Raw genomic sequence first — 24,077 nt, forward strand, 5'->3', positions numbered from 1 at the left:
GCATTCAAAATATCATCATGTGGGCACTCAAAATATCATTTTGCACATGCAGAAAATTTTCTGTGCACTCAAAATATCATCTTGCACACGCAGAACATTTTCTGTGCACTCAAAATATCATCTTGTGTGTTTAGAAAATTTTTTGTGCACTCAAAATATCACCTTGCACATGCAGAACATTTTTTGTGCATTCAAAATATCATCTAGCACATGCAAAACATTGTTTCTGCACTCAAAATATCATCTTGTGTGTGCAGAAAATGTTCTGTGCACTGAAAATATCATCTTGCACGTGCATAGAATTTGTTTGCGCTCAAAATGTAATCTTGTACACGCAGAACATTTTTGTGCGCTCAAAATATAATTTAGCACGTGTAGAATTGTGGCACATATATAACTCCATAGTTTTGATCAGTCAAATCATACCCATCATCAGATTTACTTTTTAAACATTATATATGCATTTAAAGCTTAAAAATTAGCATATGGACAATGCTGTTTGGATAGCCTGTCAGTTTGTAATACATTTATGTAAAAGAATGTGTGTTTTTGGCATGAAAGGTCCTCATAAATTTACTTATACATCTGTAAGAGTGAAATGACAGTTGAATGAGGTGAATCTGTTAATAGGTTGGATATTTGATTTGGTAGATGTTAAATGAGTTGTAACATGAACTGTTTAACTCTGGCCTTTGCATCATATTAAAACAATTCTGATATGCAAATTATGTAATCATTAAATTATTTTGTATACAGTATGTTATCATAAAATGCAGTTATTCTGTAATATAATACATAAATTATGTAATTACTGGTGCTCAAAGGTAAGAGACCCCTCGAGAATTTTTTTTCTTTTGCATTACTTTCCAATTTATTAATATAATTTTCATTACAAGTCACAACAATTGGAGTGAAAAGTTGAATAGAAAAATTAGCATGATTTTCAGAATGTCTTATTATTTGGTACGTGCCCCTTTTTGGTTTAATGTCAATGTTAGATTTTATTTTTAATCCCAGATTTGTTTCTAAACTGATCTTTGGAGGTTGAGGAAGATCATGGAGGAGAAATATGAGGAAGAGATCCAGATGCTCCAGAGATGCTCGAGGCTGAACAAGAGGAGAGTTTACGGGCCATTTTCATGCATCATGGAGATCAACTACAGCAGGAACTGTTAGTAATGACCACACTTATGGAGGAAAAATGGTGTATATCTGATATACATATATAAGATATAGACACAGGGGCAATAAATAGTATGTGAACCCTTTTGAAATTACATGCACTTATGTATACATTTGTCTTAAAATCTGGTTTGATCATCACCAAAGTTAAAATTATTGTATTGTTCTTGTACATATTGAATACATCATTCAAACATTCACAGTGTAGGTTCTAAAAATGTGTGAACCCCTAGGCTAATGACATCAACAAAAGCTAATTAGAGTCAGGACATGGTAAACCTGGCATCCAGTTAATGAAACGAGATTGGAGGTGTGGGTTAGAGCTACTTTGACTTATAAAAAGCACTCAAACATTTTGAGTTTGCGATTCACAATCTGCTGACGTGGACCATGCCTCACAAAAAAGACATCTCAGAAGACCAAGAATGGATGCTTTGGATAAATCTGGAAAGGGTTGCAAAGTGATCTTGAAGAGCTGAGATATTCATCTGTCCACAGTTAGACAAACTGTCTATAAATGGAGACGAATTAGTAATGTGGCTACTCTCCCTAGAAGTGGCCATCCAGCCATATCACCCTGTAGCTCAGGACGGGTTGCCCACTGAAGCTAAGCAGGGTTGAGCCTGGCTAGTACCTGGATGGGAAACCTCCTGGGGAAAACTGAGGTTGCTGCTGGAAGAGGTATTAGGGAGGCCAGCAGGGGGTGCTCACCATGCAGTCTGTGTAGGTTCTAATGCCTCAGTATAGTGATGGGGACACTATACTGTTAAAAAAAAAAAAAAATGTCCTTCAGATGAGATGTTAAACGGAGGTCCTGACTCTCTGTGGTCATTAAAAAAATCCCAGGGCACTTCTTGTAAAAGAGTAGGGGTGTAACCCTGGTGTCCTGTCCAAATTGGCCCTTATCAATCATGGCCTCCTAATAATCCCCATCCATTAATTGTCTCTATAACTCTACTCTCTCCTATCCACCAATAGCTGGTGTGTGGTGAGTGTACTGGTGCACTATGGCTGCCGTCACATCATCCAGGTGGATGCTGCACACTGGTGGCAGTTGAGGAGAGTCCCCTGTTCACTGTATAAAGTGCTTTGAGTATAGTGTCAGAAAAGCGATATATAAATTCAACATTCATTCATTCAGCCAAGAGGGCCCATCACAGAATGCTCAATGAGGTATAAAAGAACCCTTAAAGTGACAGCTAAGGAATCATTGGAACTGGATAACATCTCTGTTCATGAGTCTACTATATGGAAAACATTAAACAGGCATTGTGTGCATGGCAGGACACCACGATGGAAGCTGCTGCTTTCCAACAAAACATTGCTGTGCACTTGAAGTTTGCCAAAGACCATCTTGACACTGCACAATGCTACTGGGAAAATGTGGACTGATGAAACTAAGGATTAATTGTTTGGGAAGAACATGTAGCACTACGTATGACGTAAAAAGGGCACCGCATACCAACATGAAAACATCATCCCAATGGTGAAGTACAGTGGAGGGAGCATCATGAATTGTGGATGCTTTGTTGCTTTGGGCCTGGACCGCTTGTCATCATCAAGAGAAAATGAATTCCCAAGTTTATCAAGATATCCTACAGGATAATGTCAGGGTGACTGTGTGCCAGCTGAAGCTCAGTAGAAGTTGGGTGATGCAGCAGGACAATGACCATAAACATCGAAGTAAATCCACTACAGAATGACTTCAAAAAAAGAATCAGAAATCCACCTTTTGAAGTGTCCTAGTCAGAGCCCAGACCTTAACCCAATAGAGATGCTGTGGAATGACCTCAAGAGAGCCGTTCACACCAGACATCCTAAGAATATGATTGAGCTGAAGTAGTTCTGTAAGGAATAATGCTCCAAAATTGAACATTGTGCGGGTCTAATCTGCAGCTACGGGAAATGCTTGGTTGAGGTAACTGCTGACAAAGGAGGATCGACCAGTTATTAAATCCAAGGGTTCACTTAATTTTTCCACAGCACTGTGAATGTTTATTGGGATGTGTTCAATAAAGACAAGAAAGATTGTAATTGTTTGTGTGTTGTTATCTTAAGCACATTGTGTTTGTCTATACTTGTGACTTTGATAAAGATGAAATCACGTTTTATGACCAATTAATGCAGAAAACCAGCTAATTCCAAAGGGTTCACATACTTTTTCTTGCATCTGTATATATCTTTCTGTGAATGTGTTTATTGCACTTTTTATTCTAGCACAAACAATGTACTGAGTTCACTGGAATTTTTAATAGGCATTTTCGCATATTTATTTTTTGTTACAGTAAAACAATCTGTGAGGAAAACATAGGGGGAGTAACACAGAAAGACACTCTTTCAAAGCTCATCACGGAAATCAAAGACCTCAGAAGACAGACAGAAATCAACGGAATCACCCTTAATGAGTTTTACACGAAAGTGAGAGGGGTTAGTGTTAGTTAGGTTTAGGTTTAGGGTTAGGGTTAGATTACCCCGTCAGTTACGCACCCATATTTTGAAATGTTGCACTTTTTTAAAAGGCTTTTAAAATTGCTCATTCATTTATTTTATTTGACATTAACTTCCGTTGTCTTTTCAGGTGAAAACAAACTAGTACATCAGCACAGATTGCAATGTGCTTTTGTTTTGTTTAAGTTTGCAGTGACTGAGATTCAGGTACAAAGACGCCTCTAAATACAGTATTTGTGCCCACACATTTCACCGAGCGCCATTTCTAAACAATTAAGGATACTAATATACCAATGCAATACCTCTGCATGCTATAATTAATTTATAACCATTCACAAAGCAGAATATTTCAATTTTATTATTTATTTTTTTGCTGTCAAAGCAATGCATAAAGATGATTGGATACTTTAGGAATTAAGTGCAGACATATTCACTGCCCTGGCCATAGGAATTACAATTTGCCAAGAAGTTGCAGTTTGCCAAGGTAAGCATTACCTATTACTATTGCTCATTCTTGGGGTGATGGACTTGAACAGATATTTTGTCAAATTTAACAGCAATGAAAGCTCTATTGTATGTGCAATGCTTATATGCAACACTAGAGGACAGCTTGCCTCTATTTTATTACACCATTTTTTGATTCACGTGTCAGCCGTAAAAAAGGTTGCTTTGATTGTACTGGTTTTAACAGTTCTTCTTAGTATAAATCTCTCATTGAGTGACCTCTTCAGCTCAAATATCTATCCCGTTTCTGTTGCATTAAACCATTCAGTTCAGATAAAAACTTTGTTGGGTGACTGACAGCACCCCTGAAACTAAACCGTGACCTATTTTACACTGGCATGCTGTCGGCAAATCAACATGTGAAGAAGGTTTAATGTGAACGTCTAAAAGATAACACTGCAAGGAAGCTTTCCCAGCAAAATAAGGATGAAATCATAATAAATATTAGAGGACAAACTTTGTTCTGTTTTTCTCTTGTATTCTATTTCATTCTATTCTATTCTATTCTATTCTATTTTTCGTATGTTCATTTGTATTCTTTTCTGTTTATAGACATTTAAACACAGTTCTGAACTTTATAGAATTGGGATGCAGCAGATAAATGAGTTGAAATCAGTTCCAACTCTCAGCCTACACAAACGCAAAATAGATTTTTTGTGAAAAGAAGGAAAATTCCCACAAGCCTTATTGAGATGATTTACCTTAGATATGTTCCTGATTAACTCTGAAAATATGTTTGCAGGAAGGAGATGATCTGCTCTGGAGAGTCACTGAGCTCAACATTGTCGTGGATGGTGCTGAATCTAAAGATTTCTCTGCGTTTGTGTCCAGGTAGAGCGTTTACTACTTGATTCAAATGATTTAATGTTTCTGTTTTACTTCATTATGATGATTATTAACATTCCTTTGAAGGTAAATGGAATTCCACAGATAATTTATACTCTTCAAAAATGTGTAGATCTTGCTTATTTGCATGATTGAATCAACAGAAATTGCATTTGGAGAAAAACCAGGTTGCATAATAAGTTACACAACATACAACCTACAGTGTAAGAAAACATCAGGCAAGTGAATTCCCAGACAACATAAAAGAGTGTTCTGCTTTATTAATCTGGTAACAAAATACAATTCCAAACAAAACTCCATACTCGGAGATTCAATTTGGCAGGGTGGCAGTGGTTCATTAGAAGGATGCTGAGTGAATTCGACCAGCTGTTGTTAACACACTGTAGGAGAGTTCCCGCAGAGATCTGTTGACATTGTTCCTGCAGTGGAAGAATTGTCTGGTTAGATCTCGCTACTGACAGATTGATGGACTGGTACACTCTGGAGAGTCTTCATTAGAACTTTACACTGTTTATGTTTTTTTTTGTGCTCCTTCAAGTGTTTCTGTTATATTTACAATGGAGGCACTGCATTTTTTCTGTTCTATTTCATTCTGTTCTTTTGTATTCAGTTAAATTCTGTTTTAGTTCAGCAGTGCTGTGCTCTGTTCTGTTCTATTGTACAGTATTTTCATTCTGGTCCATTTTGTTCTGTTCTATTCTATTTTAGTTCATTCTGTTGTGCTCTGTCCTGCTCCATTGTGTATTGTATTGTATTCCGTTCTGTTCTATTTTGTTCTGCTCTGGTCTATTCAGTTCTATTCTATTTTGTTCTATTGTGCTCTGCACTGTTCTGTTCTATTTTATTCTATTCCACTCTGTTCTATTCTACTTTGTTCTGTTCTAAAAAAAAATGTTCTGTATTTTTCCATTGTGATCAGTTCTATAGGATTCTTTTCTGTTCTGTTGTATTCTACTCTATTCTCTCCTGCTCTACTTTATTCTGTTTCATTCTGTTATATTATATTCCATTCTATTTATTTATTCTATTCTTTTATCTGTTCTATTCCACTTTGTTCTTTTCTATTCCACTTTGTTCTGTTCTAATGTATTGTGTTCTATTTTATTCTGTTCTGTTCTATTTTGTTCTGTCGTATTGTATTCCATTCTATTCTGTTCTGTTCTATTTTGTTCTGTCATATTGTATTCCATTCTATTTTGTTCTGTTCTATTGCACTTTGTTCTGTTTTAATTGAATGTGTTCTATTTGATTCTGCTCCATTCTGTTCTGTTTTATTCTGTTCTATTGTATTCTGTTCTGTTTTATTCTGTTCTATTGTATTCTGTTCTGTTCCATTTTGTTCTGTCGTATTGTATTCCATTCTAATTTGTTCTGTTCTATTGCACTTTGTTCTGTTTTAATTTATTGTGTTCTATTTTATTCTGCTCCGTTTTATTCTGTTCTGTTCTGTTCCATTATGTTTTATCGTATTGTATTCCGTTCTGTTCTATTCCACTTTGTTCTGTTTTAATTTATTGTGTTCTATTTTACTCTGTTCTGTTCTGTTGTGCTTTGCTCTGTTCTGTTCTATTTTGTTCTGTTCTATTCCACTTTGTTTTGTTTTAATTTATTGTGTTCTATTTTGTTCTGTTCTGTTGTACTTTGCTCTGTTCTGTTCTATTTTTATCTGTTCTGTACTATTGTATTCTGTTCTGTTCTATTTTGTTCTGTCATATTTTATTCCATTCTATTTTGTTCTGTTCTGTTCCATTGTGCTCTGCTCTGTTTTGTTCTATTTTATTCTGTTTTGTTTTGTTCTATTGTATTCCATTCTGTTAAATTTTTTCTTTTCTATTCCACTTTGTTCTGTTCTAATTTATTGTGTTCTATTTCATTTTATTCTGTTCTGTTCTGCTGTGCTCTACTCTGCTCTGCTCCATTCATTTCAATTTCATTCTGTTTTATTCTGTTCAGCTGAATTCCATTCTGTTCTATTTTGTTCTGTTGTATTGTATTCCGATCTATTTTGTTTTGTTCTATTCCACTTTGCTCTGTTCTAATTTATTGTGTTCTATTCTATTCTGTTCTGATGTGTTCTGCTCTGCTCAGTTCTGTTCTATTCTATTCCACTCTGTTTTATTCTATTCTCTCCAGCTCTATTTAATTATGTTCTGTTCCCTTCTATTGTATTTTGTGCTGTGCTGTTCTGTTTTATTGTTATTTTCTATTCTCTTGTGCTCTGCTTTGTTCTGTTCTGTTGTATTTTATTCTGTTCAGTTCCATTCTATTCTGTTGTATTTCACATTATTCTGTTTTAACGAATTCTGTTCTGTTATATTCTATGCTACTTTATTATGTTCTGTTTTATTTGATTGTGTTCTATTCAGTTCTGTTTTATTTTGTTGTATTGTGCTCTGCTCTGTTCTGTTCTGTTCTACTTTGTTCTATTCCACTCTATTCTATTCTGTTCTGTTCTGTTCAATTCTACCTCATTCCACTCTGCTCCGTTCTGTTCTAAAAATATTCTGTTCTTTTCCATTGTGATCAGTTTTATTGAATTCAATTCTGTACTGTTGTATTCTACTCTATTCTCTCCTGCTCTACATTATTCTGTTTCTTTATGTTCTATTGTATTCTGTTCTGTTCTAATTTATTGTGTTCTATTTTATTCTATTTTGTTCTGTTGTGCCCTGCTGTGTTCCGTTCTTTTCTATTGTTTTCTGTTCTTTCTTATCTATTCTATTCCACTCTATTTCATTCTATTCTCTCCTGCTCTATTTAATTATGTTCTGTTCCTTTCTTTTGTATTTTATGCTGTTCAGTTTTACTGTTATTTACTATTCTCTTGTGCCCTAGTACAGTTTCTACTGTAATCTGTTCTGTTGTATTTTATTCTGTTCAGTTCCATTCTATTTTATTGTATTTCACTTTATTCTGTTGTATCGAATTCTGTTCTGTTATATTCTATGCTACTTTATTCTGTTTTGTTTTTGTGGTACATCTCCTACAAGGTGGCTTCAAGACAGGAATTTTCTTGTTAAATTGGTAACACTTTTTTCTAAACTATAGACGGTTCCTCTGCTGGTACTGTAATGAGGTTTAGTCATTTAAGTCCAGAAGAACACAGTGCCCAACATAATGATGTGTGGATTTAGTGTAAAAAGTGCTGTGTTGACAGTCCGTAACATGTCCTGCTCTTTAAACTGTCAACAAACGGCACCAGCGAGTCATTGATGGCCAACAGCACCCAACAGAACATCTGGACCACCTGAAGGTCATTAGCAGCCATATCACCCTGCAGCTCTTGGCTAGTTGCCCACTATAGCTAAGCAGGGTTGAGCCTGGTCAGTACCTGGTTGGGAAACCTCCTGAGGAAAACTGAGGTTTCTGCTGAAAGAGGTATTAGGGAGGCCAGCAGGGGGTGCTCACCCTGTGGTCTGTGTAGGTCCTAATGCCCCAGTATAGTGACGGTCCCAGTATAATCCCCATCCATTAATTGGCTCTATAACTCCACTCTCTCCTCTCCATCAATAGCTGGTGTGTGGTGGGCATTCTGGTGCACTATGGCTGCCGTTGCATCATCCAGGCGGATGCTGCACACCAGTGGTGGTTGTGGAGATTCCCCCTATACTATGTAAAGCGCTTTGAGTGTCTAGAAAAGCGCTATATAAATGTAAGGAATATTATTATTTTGGAATGTGTAAAACTTCATGGGGCAGGACGGTCTATACAAGACAGCTGGTTAAATTGGTTGGTTTATCTGTTGCACATTCCTGTGGTCTGAATTTCAGTTCTGTGAACCTTTATTACTTGGAGAAGTACAGCAAAACACCTTCCATTAAAGAAACACCTTTAAGATGTCGACGTCCCCAGACATCCACAGAGAACATAGTGATTTTGAGATGATTAGAAGGTTAGGTTATTTAGATTATGTGTTGTTCTAACACTTCAAGGCGAGGTGGCGTTTGAACCTGCGACATCAGTTTCCAAGTCAGGACGATTCATGATTTTGGTCCAAAACATTTTTTTTTTTTTACAGTTTGTGAGTGTTAAAGATTATGTAGATAATGTTTCACCTGCTTATCCATGCATTTGGATAGCTACAGCATTATGGAACCTGGTTCTGATTCCTTTTTGTCCCACTCCAAGATCTGAATCAGCAACTCTTGGATTAAGAGTGAAGAGTGAACATAACTGATTGAATATAAAGGCATAAATGCACATGATACATTTGAACCACTAATCCAGTGGGCATTTAACCATGAATTTGCTTCCATTTTGAAGTTGTTGTGTTTCTAAAGACATAACAATTGGGTATCTTCTATAGTTCAACTTAGTCACAGGAATTTTTGGCTAAAACTACAAATTACAATCTGAAGTGTTCCTCTCCTTTGCTGCTGTTTTGGCGTGAAAGTGTTTGGGCTCATTTCTGAAGTACTTCCTGGTTGTTAAATGGACATCTGGATCATATTGTCTGGTCTGAGAGTCTGTTCTGGCACGAGAGAGTCAGAAAAATACTGGAGATAATGATTCTTACACAAGTCTGAGTTGTCCATGCATTTTATAACCATTATGTTCCATGTAAACTTGGGAATTTTTGAGCACTCTTGTGGAAAGTGATATGTGGACACTTTTAAAGTGCTATAACCTTTAGATCTATCATTTTCCTGTATTCTGTATTCTGTGTGTGAACATTTTTCTCTGTTACCTGAAACCAACAGTAATCCAAATTTTCATTTTTGGGTGAACTATCCCTTTAGATGCAAACACAAGGATGGACATTAGCAATATTGTTTACTTATTTCCAGCTATATTACAAAAGAAAGTACCTGGGACATTACACAACTTAAATTAATGTGTGATTATGCCTATATGGCATATTTCTTCAGATCCTTGGCAGCATAATCTGGAAAATGAGAAAAACTGTAGGGAAGACATTAGCAAATTTTTCATGAAATAAGCCAAACGTAGAAGCGCCATTGATTGGTCTGTAGAATGATCCTGGCATTTTAATATGTTTAGTCTATCAAAAATGCAGGTTAGTATTAGGAAAGCTTAGTTTAAAATGACTTTTTCAGATTCAGGGTCCCCCAGTCAACAAATCTGAAATCGCACACAGTGTAAATTGCCCCACAGTACAAAATTAAATCCGTCAACGAGTGTAATTTATCTGTGATTTTGTTTGAACAGCATTATTTGTCAGTCAAGCCAGTTGCCTGATTAATGTGTGTAAACTTTCAACTCACCTGGATCCAAAAAAAATTAAGATCTATGATGGAAAGACGTACATTTATTGTCTGGCATTTAGATATTCTTATAGACGCTTTGCTCCAGCTCTTGCCATTACAATGCTGTCTTTTACTGTTTTGGAGTGGGTCCATTTAGTTTTGAGGAACTTGCCATTTTTCCATCACTCGTTACAACATCGACCTTTCACAGACTGTAGTCTCGAGATTCATGGAAAGTTGTGTCCTGTGCTACAGTTTCTGGGCCCCAGCATAAATCTATGGAAAGCACATCAGAATTTAACAGAAAAGCAAAATTTGGCCTTTAATAATATGTGACGTATGCTTATTTTTTTGTGGAGGACACAAAAGCGCTCCTGTTCTTCAGGACTTTGAAGATGTTTTCTGAGAGATGCCAGGAGAGACATGTGGTGTTCGTCCGCTGAATGTGTGACATGTGCATCAGCCTCTTGACAGCTTTATTGATTATAAAGGCCCTGATATACTTCCGGAGCAGTTCTTCTTTGTTCTTCGTTCAGGGGTAAAAGGAAGTTCGAAACAGCCAAGCAACAGTATATTGTTTGCGAACATTCAGGCAATAACCACACCAATGTGGGAGGCATTTAGAAGCACATTTAAATATGAGAAAGCTACATGTAAAACATAAACTAATGAATGAATGAATGAACATTACATTTATATAGCGCTTTTCTGTCACTACACTCAAAGTACAAATGCAATGATTTAGCTACTTACTACTTACTGGGGTACCTCAGGGTTCAGTGCTTGGGCCACTTCTCTTCTCTGTACACAACATCACTGGGACCCATCATTCAGGCACATGGTTTCTCTTACCACTGCTACGCCGATGACATGCAGCTGTACTTGTCTTTCCAGCCCAACGACACCACAGTGACTGCTCGAATCTCAGGCTGTTTGGCAGACATCTCGGCCTGGATGAAGGAACACCACCTGCAACTAAACCCAGCCAAGACCGAACTCCTTGTCTTTCCAGCCAACCCTGCAGTTGAACACAACATCACTGTGCAGCTGGGTTCAACTACAGTAATGCTTTCCAAAACTGTCAGAAATCTAGGGGTAACCATCATGACAAACTAAATTTCACTGACTGCATCTCAAAGACCGCAAGATCATGTAGATGCACACTCTACAATATCGGGAAAATAAGACCCTTCCTCTCTGAACATGCCACACAACTTCTTGTTCAGCCACTTGTCATAACTAGACTGGACTACTGTAACACTCTCATTGCAGGCCTCCCTGCATGTGCAATTAGACCTCTGCAAATGATCCAGAATGCAGAAGCACATCTGGTCTTTAATCAACCAAAGATTTTCGTATGTTACACCACTCCTTGTCTCTCTTCACTTGCTGCCGGTTGATGCACGTATCAAAATCAAGGCTCTGATGCTGGCATACAGAACAGTCACTGGGTCTGTTCCAGCATAGCTAAAATAATTTCTGTAGAGCTACGCACCCACTAGAAGCCTGCGGTTGGCTAAGGAACGTCACCTTACTGTACCAACACAAAGAGGCACCAAAACACTTTCCCAGACTTTCGGCTTCATTGTACCACATTGGTGGAATGGACTTCCCAACTCCATCTTGAAGCTGACTCACTTTCTGTCTTCAAAAAACGGCTAAAAACACATCTTTTCCATTAGCACTTAACCAGTCACTTAAAAAAACAAACATTTGTTGCACTTTAATCTGTTTTGAATACTACTATTCTGATGCTAGTGAAACTTCTTAATATGGCACTTTTACGTACCACTGTCTCCTTAAATGAATAAATGTAAATGTAAATATAATTAAATAAATATATAGTCTGCATACAGACTAAGATTGAAGCCTCTCAGGGTTTAATAATCACACTATAGGACATATCACGATTTTAATTGGATCAATTGTCCATTTCAGTGTAAAAGCAGTAACAGAGCACAAGCTCAAATATGCGGTTGAGCATTTAAAAGCAGTAGTGTGTCAGTCAGACAGTGTACTGGGACCGAATTAAATTGGGGCTCGGTACTACCTATACTGCAGAAACACTGGTATCGTGACATCTTTTTTATTTCAGTACCGACTTAGTAACAAAGTACCGGTCCTTTTGAAAACACTAATATATATACAATAGATAATGTTTCATTTGTCTTGTTTACATTCTGAATTCATGGAACTATTGAGCTAACACACTATACGCGGGCCATAATATGTGCTGATTACAATCTGTAATTTATGATGACACTGCTACTACTGCAAAGATGGGTGTATAAAAGAGTGTTAATGGGCAGAATAAAGACAAAAGAATGATGATAGGCATATTTTACTTTGGGCAGATGTGTGAATGGTTTTCGCTGCAGATGGCACATGAGCGAATGGGCACTTGAGAGTATTTGAGTAGATTTGATTCCTTTTGTAGACATATATATATTTATTTATAAAATCTCATGACATGGTTTTGGAAAATGTCTCTACGTGAACAATCGTACAGATGTAGGTAAGTTTGCTCCAGCTCACTAATAACCCTACACGTCGGTGTGTTCATGTTGACTGATCTTGACTGACTGAACAACATAAACGTAATTAGCTGTCAGCCTTAAAGTAGGTGGATCTTCAGGTCACACCTACCGATGACATGTACCAGTGTCAGTAAGAAGGTGTTTAGCAGCCAGTCAGAAGTTCTCCTAAAAGTTCACCCAGGCGAGCTGTTACGAACCACCTAAACAAACTTAAACTTTTGGTCAGATTTTGTTCTAATTGATGTCACACCTGTTGTTATTTATTTATTTATTTATTTATTTTTATCCCCTTTTCTTCCAATTTGGAATGCCCAATTCCCACTACTTAGTAGGTTCTCGTGGTGGCGCGGTTACTCACCTCAATCTGGGTGGCGGAGGACAAGTCTCAGTTGCCTCCACTTCAGAGACCATCAATCCGCGCATCTTATCACGTGACTCGTTGAGCATGACACTGCAGAGACTCACAGAATGTGGAGGCTCATGCTAGTCTCCGCGATCTATGCACAACTCACCATGCGCCCCATTGAGAGCGAGAACCACTAATCGTGACCACGAGGAGGTTACCCCATGTGACTCTACCCTCCCTAGCAACCGGGCCAATTTGGTTGCTTAGGAGACCTGGCTGGAGTCACTCAGCACGCCCTGGATTAGAACTCGCAACTCCAGGGGTGGTAGTCAGCGTCTTTACTCGCTGACCTACCCAGGCCCACACCTGTTTGTTTTTGATTTCCTAGGAAGTATATCAGGGACTAAAGATGAGCTATCTAGTTTTTCTTTTGTTTTTTTTGTTTTTGTTTTTGCATTTTGCATTTTGCATTTTGCATTTTGAATAACTCTTTTGAGAAATATGTTAAATTCTACAAAGAATAAGAAAGTTCTTCACTATTATTTCTCTTCTTGTGAGGTATTATTACTCATTCTGTGTTCCTTAACATCTGTATTTCACAAGACTTTCATAAAGATGAGGAAGATTGCTGAATGTCATATTGGGAACAAATTCCATGACTTGATGGCAGTGACATTTTTGGAATGAAGCCTCCGAGGCAGTATGGAAAACATTCCATTATTTCTTTGGACCATTGTGCTGTAATGGCTGCCAATTTGGCCAGTGAAACGGAACAATATTACCCCACTTTTTCCAGAACTTTTTTGCATGCACAATCTTCAGTTTTGATTGGTTTGCAATTTGCAGGCAGTTTACTCTCTCTTTTTTTTTTTTTTTATTTGGCCGCATTATTTTTGCTTTAACTGTGATCTAGCAAAGCTGTTATAAAAGATAAAGGCAAACTAGTCACAAGTTTTTTTAGAAAGTATATTTAAAAAACAAATAAGAGAACATAGAAAGTGGATTTTTCATAGAAAGTGTTACTGTACAGTCTATTCATGTTTCACACATAGTTAATAATTACAAATGTAGTATATAAATAATATTCAAACAAATCAGAGTAGGTAATTCAGGAAAGACCAGATGTCGTGGATCCATGCAGGAATGGGTTCCTCACCTTCTGATGAACTTAACAGGCTTCTAGGTTCAACTAAAATAAAACATTTTAACAGTACAAGTGACAGAAATTCACAAAGTTCTGAGAAATGCTAGATGCTTGACTGCAATTATTCATGAACTCAGATTTCACTATTTACAAAAGGTATGAAGTTATTCTTTCTTGACATTCTTTCTAATCTTTGTTGACTTGCGTTTCAGCTTCATCTACAAAGTCAATATCAAGAGGAAATTCAAGGGCAGCTGTTACATAATTATATATATATAGAACATGGCATTACTCTGCTGCACAATCATTTCTGCACAGGCACCAGGAGACGGAATGACTTCCCACCCCGGTTTCAGTTAGCATCATTGGATATCCATGGATTTCGCATTGCGTTATCATCTTTGATACTTTTTCACTGGTATCGCCCAATTGGCAGAGACTGCAGGCATGTGAAACTGTTGGGATACTGGGCGAGTATGACTGGGTTTCCGTCCATACGGATCTCGTTCATATTGGGGCGGATGTAGTAGGTGTTGTTACTTTTGCAGAAGGTGTCCACACTCACCGTTGAAATGTTATTATTCTATAAATGAAGAAACAGAAGGGTCTAGAGCTCTTTCAAGATGTTTCCTTCTCTGCTTTAGGAAGTATTGGAATGGTTCCATTTTAAAATGGGAGTCTCCATTTGTTTGTGTCTAAAGGACTTGCAGAACGCATGCAAAATACTTTCAATTACCTGAAGGTGAAGCGTGCGGACACTTTCTGGAATCACAGGAACAGCCTCCAGTTCATTGTGAGCAAGATACAGATTTATCAGTCTGTTCAGTTTCTGTAAAGAAAGATGTTCTTGGTAAGGATTGTAAGTGTGAAGGCTCAAAAGAGATAACACAAGCACGAAACACAAGGCTGTTTTCATGTTGTTGTCTGGCTCAAAATTCAACTCACTAGGGTATTTTTCTTATACTCTCCTAACCAGGCACTTTGCGACACATTTCCAGCGCAAGAAATTTGTCTGTCCACTTTGAATGTGAAACTGCTGTGCAACATGACACAATATTCAAACAATTAGGAGCTATTTGATGTTTAATGTACGCTTACACTCACTGATCACTTTATCACTTTAATAGGGAACACTATGTTCCTTATGAATTGCCTGACATGGTCTTCTGCTGTTGTAGCCCATCCGCCTCAAGGTTCGACATGTTGTGCAATCTGAGATGCTATTCTGCTTACTACAATTGTACAGAGTGGTTATCTGAGTTACCATAGCCTTTCTGTCACCTTGAACCATTCTGGCCATTCTCTGTCGACCTCTCTCATCAACAAGGCATTTCTATCCACAGAACTGCCACTCACTGGATGTTTTTGTTTTTGACATCATTCTCTTTACACTCTAGAGACTGTAGTGTGTGAAAATACCAGGAGATCAGCAGTTACAGAAATACTCAATCCAGTCCATCTGGCACCAACAATCATGCCATGGTCCAAATCACTGAGATCAAATTTTTTCCCCATTCTGATTGTTGATGTGAACATAACTGAAGCTCTTGACCTGTATCTGCATGATTTTATGCATTGCACTGATGCGACACGATTGGCTGATTAGATAATCACATGAATAAGTAGGTGTACATGTGTACCTTATAAAGTGCCCAGTGAGTGTATATGCAGTAGGATTTTAGACCAGTGAGGTGGGACTACTCAGTGTGACACTTCAGAAATAGAAACCAAGTGACTGACAAAATGTCCTGTCTAGGTCGTAGCTCATTAAAACATTGAGAAGACTGGTTGTCACTTTATTGCATCACATCTGGTTAGGTCACTCTTTAAATACATCTAGAAAAGCAGTGAACACAAAAACAAGGTTGTCTGTTGGCTGGTAGTGTTTTCAAACAGGTTCCCAGATGGTGGTGTAAAATGATGTTGGGCATTATGTCATTCGTGGCACTTTACCTTGAAAGCATTCGCCTTGATGCCTTTGGTCTTCAGTTTGTTGTGATTGGCATTGAAGGACATTAATTTTGCCGGCAGCATTGGCAACTTGACCAGCTGGTTTTCAGCTAGCGAGAGCTCCTCAAGCATGGTGAGCTTGGCAAAGGCACCGTCCTCAATCTCAGAAATGATGTTTCCAGTGAAGTCGATTCTTTTCAAAGTCACTAGGGTAGATTAATGGAAATGGACAGGTGATTTTTTAACAAAGAAATAGAGCTGGAATGTTAAGCATCATATTCTAGACATCTTTAATTCCCATGCTAATCAGGCTCTGAAATTACATGCTACTAGCATTTTGTCATCCATGTGTTTGCTTTTTTGTATTTATAACAATTTTGGTGTGGCATGTTTTTTTCCTCCTTTCAGTTTTTTATTTTGAAAGGTTCATAAAACACTACAACATATTTTTTGAGATGTTAACAGGTATATATGTCTTGCACACAAGGGAAGAGAATGTTAACAAGAGGAAAAGGGTTAATTTTGGGATTTTTCAGGCTATTTTTGTCTTCCGGGTTTGAAATGAACATTGAGTCAACGTCACAGGTCGTGATGTACAGGGTTTAGCTTTCCATTGAATTTCAGCGCCTCTACATCACGAGGGTTCTAGATATTATTCATGAGAAGGCGTGGCCTTTACGCTTTGGCAAGCAAGTCATTGCCGTGCACTTGACCAGCGCTTCAAACTCTCAAGCGCCTCAGTCAGTTGAGAGAGTTGATAGTACTGTGACGTGAATCCCCCCACGCTGCTGACAGAGGGACAGGACAGGCTTTCAGTCAAAGGCAACACCTTTTAAAGGTTCGCGCAGCACACATTTATTAATGTGAGTGTTTTGAGATATGCGGTGATGTGTCTCGTTTGAGATCCATCCAATCTATCCATCTATCCATCCATCCATCCATCCATCCATCCAGTCCATCCAATCCATTCATCCATCCATCCAACCATCCATCCAATCTATCCATCCATCCAGTCCATCCAGTCCATCCATCCAATCCATCCATCCATCCATCCATCCAATCCATCCATCCATCCATCCATCCAATCCATCCAATCCATCTGTCCATCCATTCAATCTATCCATCCATCCATTCAATCTATCCATCCAATCTATCCATCCATCCATCATCCATCCATCCAATCCATCCAATCCATCCATCCATCCATTCAATCTATCCATCCATCCATTCAATCCATTCATCCATCCATCCATCCAATCTATCCATCCATCCATCCATCCAATCCATCCATCCAATCTATCATCCATCCATCCATCCAATCTATCCATCCATCCATCCAATCATCCATCCATCCAATCCATCCATCCAATCCATCCATCCAATCCCATCCCATCCCATCCATCCATCCATCCATCCAGTCCATCCATCCAATCTATCCATCCATTCATCCAATCCATCCATCCATCCATCCAATCTATCATCCATCCATCCATCCATCCAATCCATCCATCCATCCAATCCATCCATCCAATCCATCCATCCATCCATCCATCCAATCCATCCAATGCATCCAATCCATCCCATCCCATCCCATCCAATCCATCCCATCCCATCCATCCATCCATCCATCCATCCCTCCAATCCATCCATCCAGTCCATCCATCCATCCAGCCATCCATCCATCCATCATCCATCCATCCATCCATCGTCCATCCATCCATCCATCCATCCATCCATCCATCCATCCATCCATCCATCCATCCATCCATCCATTCCATTCCATTCCATTCCATCCAATCCATCCATCCATCCATCCATCCATCCATCCATCCAATCCATCCATCCATCTATCCATCCAATCCATCCATCCATCCATCCATCCATCCATCCAATCTATCCATCCATCCATCCATCCTCACTAATGTAAGTGTGTTAACCGATCTAAGCACTATATATTTGTAAATCATCATCTTGGAATACGTCTCAAAAGTTATTAAAGTGTAAAAAACATTAACATATTTTCGATACAGACTACATGGCTTGGCATTTATTTGCTTATTAAATTACAGATATAAATTACCAGTGTGAATAATATTGTGAGCTTACAAAACAGTGTATAATTTATTTGTGCATTCTGTTACGGGCATTTGTGAGAATCTTTGATGTTGTTAACTTCATTATTACAATAAAGCTTAGTGACTGGATGAGATAGTTGTTGGGTTCACTCACCCTTCTCCCCTCACTCTGCTGCTGATCATGCCCACTTTGAGTACATCTTTTTAAAATGTGGTGAGAGCTCAACTGTGCTGAAACAGGGGGGTGTTCTGATTCTTTAATATGGGTTTGGGAATCTGCCAGGACTTGGAAATACAATATAATGACACGATAATATTGGGATTCTGTATGTTTAGTGCAAAGTCATTAAAAACTAGTATATCTTGCGATATTTTGCGCACCTTGTACTTTGCGCATTTATATTCTTTGCTCGTTCTGAGTTTTGATTTTGGTAGAATTGAAATAACTGAGTGCATGTTGCTGATTACCTTATGGCCAAAGTATACTTCGGTTGTCTGGCTACCACTATGCCTTGCGCACAGTGTGCGTTACACAGATTTCATCATCAGCACAGTACGCATCTGTATTTGTCATATGCACATGTGCATGGTGTTAACTGTACTAAAAGTGCATGTGTCGAACCCATATGGGCCAGGGATCAAAAGAGTATACTTTGAAAGGCTGAGCGCTTGATTGTGCACAAAAGGGAATGGCACATGGAAAAACGAAGTATACCCAAGTCTTAATGCTACGGCCTTCTCAAATTTGCTCTTGTAATGGTAGCCAGCTGGTAGGTAGCTGTGCAGTGTGTAAACCTCACACCCCTGGCCTCAAGAGGCCCACTAGTGACTGGCAAGAGGCTGTAGCCTTTAGCCTCTTCATTAGCATACCTGCCTCCCATGCCAGAGATGCCGGTTTGAATCCCGCTCGAAGCGGGTCAAGTAGGACCGGTTACACTCTGAATGTCTTTTCGACCAAAATATTTATCTTAATTTAACCACAAATATGCATTCTTGATCTGAGAATATCGATACAGTATCGTGAGATAAAATATCACAATACTTGAAAATATTTAATTGTCAGTAGTGACCCTGCTAGTTTCAATTAGCATAAACAATGCATATCCTACATATGTAACAGATCAACTTGAGTATAAAATTTGGCAAAGGAGGACTTTGTTAGCTAAGGTGGTCTGTAGTAATTCTGGTTTATGGGCAATTCTTATCATGTTTTAAAAGACGCCTTTTATGTATGAGGCCACCAAAAGAGTTCTTAACCCCGACCGCTCCCTCTAACTTTTTGTATTCACAATGCACTGCTGCAGACAGAGTAGTTAACACATGTTAAAGTTCTTCTCAACACATGCATCATCAGTGTCTTTATACAAGGAAAGAAGTTGCAATCCCTTGTGATCATGGTGCAATTCAAGTATCGTGTCCCTGACATTTGGAAATGTTTAAGATGGAATGGAGGCTTGTCTGTTTCTGTAAAAAAGCATCTGTTTGTCTCCTTCTCTCCTTGAAGGTAACCTCTTATCCTGTCCAGAAATTGTTGAAGAATTTTCTTGCAGTCAGTGAGAACAACAGAGCAAGTCAAGCCAGGGAAGAACTCACCGATCTCTCCGAAATCTTTTGCTGTTATCTTTTTTATCTTGTTGTACCGAGCATAGAGGTAATTTGTTTCCTTGGGCAGAGCAGGCACTGATGTCATATCTGGGTCGACCTCCTCACAGTAGACAGATCCAGTCAGACACACACACAGTAGACAGGTTGGAAGGTCTGCAAGATGTCGTAATTCAAAACAGGCACATTTTCAAGTCATTGAAACCTGATTAAAAGTTGACCAGGCATCAGGAGTTTTTACCTGAAGGATCCCCCACAGGCTGGAGTGGGCCAGAGTCATCTGGGGTATCGGCAGGCAGAAGGGCATTGTTGTTGTCATAGTCAGCATCTCTCTGTAAAAATAGCCACGTTGGTTGTTTGACTTGAATTTCACATTCAGGGTAAACATCATCAATTTACATTAGTGACAGATGGAGATGGGAATCATAAGGAATTTCACAATTCAGGTTGTGATTCCTCTTAGCGATTCTGGTTCCATGAACAAAAGAAATAATTGGAAATAAGAAATCTTTTTGGATTTACTGCCCACTATAGCCTGTGACCAAATGATGGGATGATTTCATATTTTAACAGAACAGATTCTTCTAAAAGGTGATAACAGACTTTTTAAATTAAGATTTTATTAATTCATTAATTTTTATAAAATACCACTAATTGCAACAAAACTCATTTGTTTCTTTAACGACACATTGTCATATCAACAACCACCCAGTAATTATTCTTAATTCTTGGTTAATTTCAAGTCGGACATAACAAAATGAATTTAGTACGTTTTTGATTCACTAAAAAGAATGGGCTGATAAAAGTCATTTGTTTGGGAATTGGGCTACACCGATCTCACTGTATGTTTTACGCTATAGATTCAAAAGAACAGACTCGAGTCATTCGTTCGGGAATCTGGCTACACTAGTCACACTCTGTTTTGTGCTTTAGATTCAAAATAACACTCATAGGAGTCATTTGTATGGGAATCAGACTACACTGGTCGCACTGTATGTTTTGTGCTATAGATTCAAAAGAACAGACTCGAGTCAATCGTTAATCAAAAACTACTTGATTTAATGGATACAGTACAATGGCGGCGCGTGAGCAGCGTGAGGCTCGGCTTCTCTCTAGAGTTAGCAGATTAGCGATCATCTACTTATTGCTATTTGCACTAGAAGCTAACTGCATTTCATTGTCACTGTATGCATACACTGCACAATGACAATAAAACTGAATCTGAATCTGAATTGGGCTACACCGATCACTCGGTATGTTTTGCGCTATAGATTCAAAATAACAGACTCATAAGAGTCATTCATTCAGGAATCAGAATGCACGTTCAAGAACCGTTAACGAAACCGAAAGTCATGAAGATCGGCCGATTAATTGACTGATATTTGGAAAATTAAAATGTATCAACATGGGCTGATAACTGTGGCCAACTGGATGATTAATCAAAGTTGTCATTTCGCATGGTGTTAATTCGTGTCAATAAATAGTGCACATTTTCTGTTTTCAAATAATTTTTAGGGACATTTGAGTGAATGTTGTCTGTGTAAAATTAGTTATTTAAATTCCACAACTTTGTGTGCAGTCTTATTCCACAAACGTATTTGTATTATCCATGATTAATAATAACATCATTAATTGTATTATTTAGTTTGACATAATATTGGCTATGGGCCACCCCCCTGCTCTCTAGATATCGGTATAAGCATTGGCTAATTCATATATTGTTTTTAGGTACTTCACAGCCCGAAAAAATAAAGTTGTATCTCTTTTGGCTTGTTAAAACGGTATGCCTGAATATGATTGTCTGTCTCCGGGCGTCTGTTAAATCACTGTGTCAGTGGCTGACCCCACAAATTAGCATAAAGCTGTGGGTGGAAGAATTTGAGCCTGAGGGAACTTGTCTCCAAGAGCTTGCTGAGTAATCGGAGCATCCATACAGAGCTGGGCAGTGATTCGAATGGACTATCAATTAATAGTGTTTATTTGAACAAATCTGTCTGGTTTTAAAACTGCCAGAAGTAATCTTTATAGAGGTAATCAGATTCTATGGAGGAAATTTTGCAGATGTATGTATGAAAATCTGTGAATGTGTACTGTCATTTTATTTGATCTTTAATGAAAACATTTTAGGATGGTGAATATATATATATATATATATATATATATATACTGTATTTACACTGATGAGCCACAACATTAAAATAACCTGCCTAATATGCTGTTGGTCCTCTGCATGCCGCCAAAACAGCACTGACCCGCCGAGGCATGGACTCTATAAGACCCTTGAAGGTGTCCTGTGGTATCTGGCACCAAGACATTAGCAACAGATCCTTCAAGTCCTGTAAGTTATGAGGTGGAGCCGCTGTGGATCGGACTATCCAGCACATCCCACAGATGCTCAGTCGGATTGAGATCTGGAGAATTTGGAGGCCAGGGCAACACCTTGAACTCTTCATCATGTTCCTCAAACCATTCCCAAACAATGTGTGCAGTGTGGCAGTGCGTATTGGAGAAAAGAGGCCACAGCCATCAGGGAATACCATTGCCATGAAGGGGTGTACCTGGTCTGCAATTATGTTTAGGTAGGTGGGACGTGTCAAATTGACGTCCACATGAATGGCCGGACCCAATGTTTCCCAGCAGAACATTGCCCAGAGCACCACACACCCTCTACCGGCTTGTCGTCTTTCCACAGTGCATCCTGGTGCCATCACTTCCCCGGATAAATGGCACATGTGGCCATCCATGTGATGTTAAAGAAAACGGGACTCACCGGCCAGGCGACCTTCTTCCATTGCTCCAAGGTCCAGTTCCGACACTTGTGTGCCCACTGTAGGCACTTTCAACGGTGGATAGGGGTCATCATGGGCAGCCTGACTGGTCTGCGGCTACACAGCTCCATACGCAGCAGGGTGTGATGCACTGTGTGTTGTGACACATTCCTCCCATAACCATCATTAAAATTTTCTGTGATTTGTGCCACAGTAGACCTTCTGTTGGTTCAGACCAGACCGGATTGCCTTCGTTGCCCTCATGCATCGATGAGCCTTGGGCACTCAACACCCATCGCGGTTTGTGGTTTGTCCCTCCACGGACTACTGTCTGTAGGTACTCACCACTGCTGACCGGGAGCACCCCACAAGCCGTGCCGTTTCAGAGATGCTCTGACCCAGTCGTCTGGCCAAAACAATTTAGCCCTTGTCAAAGACGCTCAGGTCTTTAGTCCTGCTCATTTCTCCTGCATTCAACATGTTGACTACGAGAACTGATTGTTCACTTACCATCTAATCTACCCAGACCTTGACATGTGGTCTTGTTAGGAGATGATCAGTGTTATTCGCTTCACCTGTGAGTGGTCATAATGTTTTGGCTCATCGGTGTCTATGTGTATATATATATATATATATATTAGTACTGTCTAATCATTTAAAGTGGATTGAAAATCAATTAGCAATCTCAATACTGAAAATTAAATATTTATGTTATATTAAATTATTCATATCTCTTGTTCAAGAAGCAATGGAAAATGATTTATATATTATAATAATAATATTAGTTAAGTATTCCTTTAAGTGGAAAGAAAAGAAATGACTTTTTTTTAAGAAAAAAATTGTAAAACCAGGACAAGCGATACACAAAACAAAATGAAACCCATCTTTAGAGATTGTGTTATCTCAGATATTTCAGACACAATATATAAACATGAAGTTTACCTTATTCCTCCTTGCTGTTGCATTGATTTCTTCAGTAAGTCCTACATCCTTCTGCCTGTGATAAGTGCGAGTGTGGTAGTGTGCACCAGATGCTGAGAGCACCCATGATGCTAATATAACTGCTGAAAGAAGCGTTCTCAGCTTGGTCCCCATTGTATCTGAAGAGTCTGGGTTGGTTTCTGCCGTGTTAAAGAGCAGAAGTGCAGTGCAGGCAGTGGCTGGCTATTTTCTTATTGCCTGTAAGTAAAATGTGATCTGTCAAATCAGGATTTTAAGCCCCACCGCAGGCTGCCAGAGGAGATCCTTAAGTGGGAGTTTATGGAACAGACCTTAACCCTTTGCATTCCCATCTAGTCGGATCAGACCGCTGTGTCGCCTGCTGCGGTTTGCCATGTTTTTGGTCTGCTGGGACAAAAATGCTTATTTAAAGTAACTGAAAGAGCGGAAGTTGTGCTTTGGAGCTTCAACTCAGAATTTCATGTATATTAATATAAAAGGAAATATTGGTGCAAGTGAATATTTCTGA

At 38.7% G+C, this 24,077-nt stretch overlaps 2 protein-coding genes across 3 annotated transcripts; one reads left to right on the forward strand and one right to left on the reverse strand.

Moving 5' to 3' along the window:
- Positions 1–1,056: 1,056 nt before the first annotated feature.
- On the forward strand, positions 1,057–4,969 carry cenpp (centromere protein P). The gene is given in 4 exon segments (XM_051693342.1): positions 1,057–1,090; positions 1,093–1,171; positions 3,468–3,600; positions 4,877–4,969. Coding segments are annotated over 4 exon segments (339 nt in total).
- Positions 4,970–14,037: 9,068 nt separating this feature from the next.
- On the reverse strand, positions 14,038–23,897 carry ogna (osteoglycin, paralog a). Of its 2 annotated transcripts, XM_051694219.1 has the most exons (7): positions 23,881–23,897; positions 23,552–23,788; positions 20,083–20,173; positions 19,833–19,997; positions 16,168–16,370; positions 14,951–15,043; positions 14,038–14,797 (listed from the first exon to the last, which is right to left on the reverse strand). In XM_051694219.1, exons 2-7 carry the CDS (start codon positions 23,702–23,704, stop codon positions 14,627–14,629), a joined length of 876 nt encoding a protein of 291 aa, XP_051550179.1. In that variant the 5' UTR covers positions 23,705–23,788; positions 23,881–23,897; the 3' UTR covers positions 14,038–14,626. The 2 variants fall into 2 exon arrangements, with proteins under 2 accessions (XP_051550179.1, XP_051550178.1); XM_051694218.1 differs by lacking the exon at positions 23,881–23,897 and having other exon boundaries at positions 23,552–23,864.
- Positions 23,898–24,077: the final 180 nt, after the last annotated feature.

Source organism: Myxocyprinus asiaticus, chromosome 49 (assembly GCF_019703515.2).
Source record: "Myxocyprinus asiaticus isolate MX2 ecotype Aquarium Trade chromosome 49, UBuf_Myxa_2, whole genome shotgun sequence".
Lineage (NCBI taxonomy): Eukaryota > Metazoa > Chordata > Actinopteri > Cypriniformes > Catostomidae > Myxocyprinus > Myxocyprinus asiaticus.

Coding starts and splice junctions, on each gene's coding strand:
- ogna (XM_051694219.1), bottom strand. CDS start 23,704: ATGGGGACCAAGCTGAGAACGCTTCTTTCAGCAGTTATATTAGCATCA. Junction 20,174..23,551: donor CAACAGCAAGGAGGAATAAG/GTAAACTTCATG, acceptor CTATTTTTACAG/AGAGATGCTGACTATGACAA. Junction 14,798..14,950: donor TCCGCACGCTTCACCTTCAG/GTAATTGAAAGT, acceptor CTTCATTTATAG/AATAATAACATTTCAACGGT.